At 36.1% G+C, this 5,178-nt stretch overlaps 1 protein-coding gene across 1 annotated transcript; it reads left to right on the top strand.

Moving 5' to 3' along the window:
• Positions 1–1,330: 1,330 nt before the first annotated feature.
• On the top strand, positions 1,331–3,962 carry LOC112510522 (trihelix transcription factor GT-2-like). The gene is made up of 2 exons (XM_025115971.1): positions 1,331–1,599; positions 2,119–3,962. The coding sequence occupies exons 1-2, from the start codon at positions 1,352–1,354 to the stop codon at positions 3,596–3,598; spliced, it is 1,728 nt and encodes a 575-aa protein (XP_024971739.1). The 5' UTR covers positions 1,331–1,351; the 3' UTR covers positions 3,599–3,962.
• Positions 3,963–5,178: the final 1,216 nt, after the last annotated feature.

The following is a 5,178-nucleotide window of genomic DNA, read 5'->3' as shown; positions in this document are numbered from 1 at the left end:
AACTGTCATACAAATTTTTTCATCGATGGTCTATAATTGGAACCATACTCTTATTTATTCAAATTGTATTAATATGTAAAGACCAAGTGTAACTTATATCATCGTTAAATCTTATCTTATAAAACCAGTGGAACTTCAAAATTGTTAAAATTCATGGCTCCCGCCGCATTGCGCGGGTACACAACTAGTATTATAAAGTATTTGATAAAAACTTTTAAAAACCATTTTTTATGTATAAAGTATTATTTATTAATGCATATTACTTAAAATTCAAGATTACAAGTAAATTGTACATAAGTATAACTTATTAAAGCTTTATGTTTGAATTCGTGTAAAAATATGATATGTTTACCTTATATGCATATTTAATTGTGTATGCGTATATGTGTTTGATAGGAAAGAGATAGTATTTTAAATTAAATCAGGTTTTAGATTTTATCTGATTTTTATAGTTTAAAGTGGATCTCACGAATTAAAAAGTTATAAAAAATATATCGTATACATTAATTTTTTGAAACACAACATATTTGGTTTATAAAAATAAGGAACCACATAAATCTAATTTAGGTGTCGTTTATCAAATGCTTATACGGGTAAGCGTTAACAAGTCACATTACTTTACTGGATGAATATGACAAGAATCGAGAGTTTTACCCGGTAAGAACGATGCAAGAATTGAGAATTTTATCCGGTAAGTGAGAGTGATGATTCTTACCATGGTTAGCACTTACCGGGATAAATTGTTGCATACGATACGTTTTGGTAATGAAATTTTACTTGATAAATAAACGATAATGTTGAATTTTACCGATAAATGTTTATCGGGTAAGTTTTTAAGTAAACGGTACTTTAATTATGGTCAAATCTTATATTTAACAAAATATAATGTGGTATTTAAAATATTAAATTATTGGTGGAAAGAAAGAGGATGAGGAGGATGGCGATTGCATTTACCAAGGGAAATAAAATGATAATAATACCAAAAGATTCCCGCACCTAAAAGAAAAAAAGGAAAAGGAAAAAGAAAAAGAAAAAGAAAAAGGAAAAGAAAAAATAAAGTTTTTCCTTTTTTAAATTTTAATTTATTTCTTTTTTTTACAAATTTAATGTTATTCCAGAAACACAAGTAATTAATTATATTATATTATATTAATATTATATTTATTAGAGATTAAGGCCAAGGCATCCCTTCCAAATAGATTTCAATAAAACTCACCACACATCCATTCTTACACCAATTCACTATTTTCATTTTCTTTTCTTTTTCTTTTTCTTTTTCTTTTTTATTATCCTTCCGGTAATTGCCTTCCTTTCAATACACTGCTCTTCTTCTTCTTCCTCTTCAAAGCTGATGCTGCCGGGACCAGTTGCTAACACCGCCGATGCCGCCGCTTCATCACAGCCTCCACCTCAACCACAAGCAAGTGTTGCCGTTGAATTCAGTGAAGAAGAAAGAGGAAGATTTGAAGGTGAGCGGAGTTCCGGTGGAAACGGATGGCCGCGCCAGGAAACACTGGCTCTCTTAAAAATCCGGTCAGATATGGAATTTGCTTTTCGTGATGCGACTGCCAAAGGTCCATTATGGGATGAAGTCTCAAGGTAAATAATTGATCAATTCCTCCATCTACTTTTACTTTATGAATTGAAGTTGAATCTGGCGTTTCTTCTTCAAATTCTCGACTGTAAAACCAGATCTGTAGATATTTTTCAAATATTACTCCACTTGTTTGAATTCAATTCCTTTTCCAGCATTTCGTGCAAGAAATTTGGGAAGAAATGCTTCACGAAAAACGTGAATCCAATTCGAATTCCGTCTGAATCTTGTCTTCGTCTTCCCTTTTTACTTGTTCAAAGTTGAGTCGAGGACCAGATCCAAACACGAAACTCTCTCTTTTCCAATGCACTCCGGCAGAATTTAATCAGTTCACCAAAATTTTGTTTTATGTTCATTGTTTTACTCAGTAACGTTAATTCTCAAGGTCTATTTTTGTGAAAATGATAACCACAACAAATTAAACTTGTGTTTGTTTGATTGATAAGTTGAGGATTCGAGGTTCAGTTTTTGTTTTCTTCAATTTCTTTTGTATATACAAATTAATATTATGGTTTAATTATCAGAAAACTTGGCGAGCTCGGGTATCATCGAAGTGGCAAGAAGTGCAAGGAGAAATTCGAGAACGTCTACAAATATTACAAGAGAATCAAAGAAGGCCGCACCTCCAAAGCTGACGGCAAAACCTATCGATTCTTCGATCAATTAGAGGCTCTCGAAGCCAATCTGGGAGGTCCTACCCACCCTACTCCACCACCGCCTGCAATGGCTACCAGTAACATTACCACCACTCAACTTCCATTCTCAACACATCCGCCAGTCACTGTTCCATCTGTTGCTATTCCGTTCGGATCTCATCAAAACAACGTCAGTCCTATCTCCGTTGCAGCACCCGCGGTGGTTATGCCTCATGTCGGTGGCTTTCCTTTTTCTCATCCAAATATCTCGGCTTCTACGAATTCGACTTCTTCGGCTAATTCATCTGACAACGAACCCCCCGTGGTGAGGAAGAAGAGGAAGAGGAAGTGGAAGGATTTCGTTGGGAGGTTGATGAAGGAAGTGATACATAAACAAGAGGAACTACAGATGAAATTTCTTGATCAGATCGAGAAACGAGAACGAGAGCGGATGGCGAGAGAGGAGGCTTGGAGAATGGAAGAGATGGCCAAGATGAACCGGGAGCATGATATGTTGGTGCAGGAGAGATCCATCGCCGCCGCTAAAGACGCTGCCGTTATCACGTTCTTGCAGAAGATTACGGAACAAAACCCCAATGCCGCCGTCCCTCAAATCTTACAGCAGCAACCGCAGAACCAACCACCACCTCCACAACCAATCCAGCAGCAACAAAAGCAGCAGAATCTACAACCGCCACCAGCACCAGCACCGCCACCACAACAACATCAATTTCAGGTGCCAGCATTACCAGTGGTGAAAAATGTTGATAATAGTGGTGAAGTTAAGCCGAATATGCTATCACCAAGCCCATCAAGATGGCCAAAAGCAGAAGTGTATGCACTGATCAATCTCCGGACAACACTTGATATGAAATATCAAGATAGTGGGCCAAAAGGGCCGTTGTGGGAAGAGATATCCGCCGGCATGTTGAGGCTGGGATACAACAGGAATGCGAAAAGGTGCAAAGAGAAATGGGAGAACATCAACAAGTACTACAAGAAGGTGAAAGAGAGCAGCAAAAGAAGAGCAGAAGACTCAAAAACATGCCCATATTTCCACCAGCTTGACGCCATTTACAGGGAGAAAGCCAACAACAGCAGCCATAATAATCCCACCAGATTCCCAGAAAGCACCCAGATGGAAGCAATTATGGCAGAACCAGAGCAACAGTGGCCACTTCCGGCGGTGGTGCAGCAGCAGCAGCAGCAATCTACGATTCACCAGAGTCATGAAAACGTAGATCATCAGAATAACGAAGATGATTATGATGATGAGGATGAAGAGGAAGAAGATGAAGGCGGTGAGTATGAGATTGTATCCAACAAGAACTCATTATCAATGGGCGCCGTTAGAGTGACAGAAGCATAGAGGAGAGAGATTTTTGAATGGGAAAAAGAAAGAGAGTGAAAGTGGATGGGAGCAAAAGAGACGTGGATGCAGAACGGGTCGGGTTGTGTGTTGGTTGGTGAAAACTTGAAGGAAGCATGAGATAGGTCGGAGCCTTGAGGGGTAACTTTGTAAGTTCATATAGTATAGTATATTGTTGTTTACTTTACGATTTAATTATTATTTGCAAGAAAAAGAAAATAAATTCTGAGTAATTAATTAAGGGGGATATGGATATGGATGATCAGTAGAATAAAGATAGAGTAGTTTTGTAATGTTGTTTGTTTGTTGTTAATTCATGTAAATTGTTGTTTTAATACTTGATTATACAAACTAATTCTTTTTCTCCTTGACCCTAGTTGTATTTAGCTTTTTGGGTGGTATATTTTCAAATTGTCCTGCTGTTCACCTTTAGGTTTTGATGAATCTAAATTTTTTGTTTAGTGGGGTCATCTTTAAGATAGACTAAAGAGTTGTAAAGTCGTCCAACGTATTTTTATCCTAATTACACTATTTTTAGGGATTTTTAAAGTTTTTTAGTTGATTTTGAGAGATTTTTTTTAATGTTTTTGTCGATTTTGAAAGACTTTTTTGGGTTTTTTGATTGATTTCAATATACCTTTTTGATTTTATGGTTGATTTTAATAGACTGTTTTGGAAAATATTACTGGACAAATCTAAGTGAATACTTAGAAAAAAAAAATCCTTCTAACCCTTGTAATTTTTTTAATGGGGTTCCTTCCTGCTATTCCTTTCTAACTAAGTTTGCCATTGCTTTTTAGGAGCTCGTGATTTTCTTCTTGTTCTTTAGTTTTGGTCTTCCAATCGTAGTCCATTCGGCTTTTTTTGGCATTGTAATTTTTGTGGTTGTCTTTCTATATCATGCATAAAGCTTTATGTTTTCTTCTTCTATTTTGTGTGTCTTGTAATAAGTTTGCGGTTCAAAATACACACATTTATACATATACATAGGCGAAGTATCATATGAGAAGAAAGTTATGATGAGAGTGAGAGGATGTTTGGCAGTTGCTGAATGGTTTAGTGCAGAATGATTAAGTGGTCAGGATGATTAAGAGACTCTGTATGATTTAGTGTCAGATTGAAAAAGGTTGTTTGGAAACTGTTCTGAATGAACAGTCTGAATGACATAAAATTACCATTTTACCCCCAGTCTTGTGTTTAATGAAAATTAACGTTTGACAACAGTTCTGAAGGAAATTTCTAAATGAAGAATAGAAAATAATTAATGGTCCAAGCCAATACATAATATTATATCAATTCAAACAAGCATGACAATGTTTGTTCAAGTTTTGGCATAACAAAACATCACATGAAACACAACTTCAAACCCAATATTTTGATTACAACATCTAATTTGAAGCATTTAACACTAGTTGATTTGCAATCTCATTACGCAAATTAGTCATGTACTCACTGTCTTGGGGACCCCAAGGTGTTGCATTTATCTCTTCTTCTTCGCCTCCATCAATTTGTTCTTGTGCTTCAGTAATACCCATGAGATTATTGTCGTAATCCATGAATAATTGATCTTGCATGTTGCA

This window comes from Cynara cardunculus (assembly GCF_001531365.2).
Source record: "Cynara cardunculus var. scolymus isolate 2C chromosome LG 3, CcrdV1, whole genome shotgun sequence".
NCBI lineage: Eukaryota > Viridiplantae > Streptophyta > Magnoliopsida > Asterales > Asteraceae > Cynara > Cynara cardunculus.
The sequence above is the reverse complement of the archived record's forward strand: the minus strand, read 5'-3'. Positions and strand labels throughout refer to the sequence as shown.

Bases quoted from the DNA above. Each gene is read 5' to 3' on its own strand.
- LOC112510522 (XM_025115971.1), top strand. From the start codon at position 1,352: ATGCTGCCGGGACCAGTTGCTAACACCGCCGATGCCGCCGCTTCATCA. The intron at 1,600-2,118 runs GTAAATAATTGA...TTTAATTATCAG, and splicing joins TTATGGGATGAAGTCTCAAG to AAAACTTGGCGAGCTCGGGT.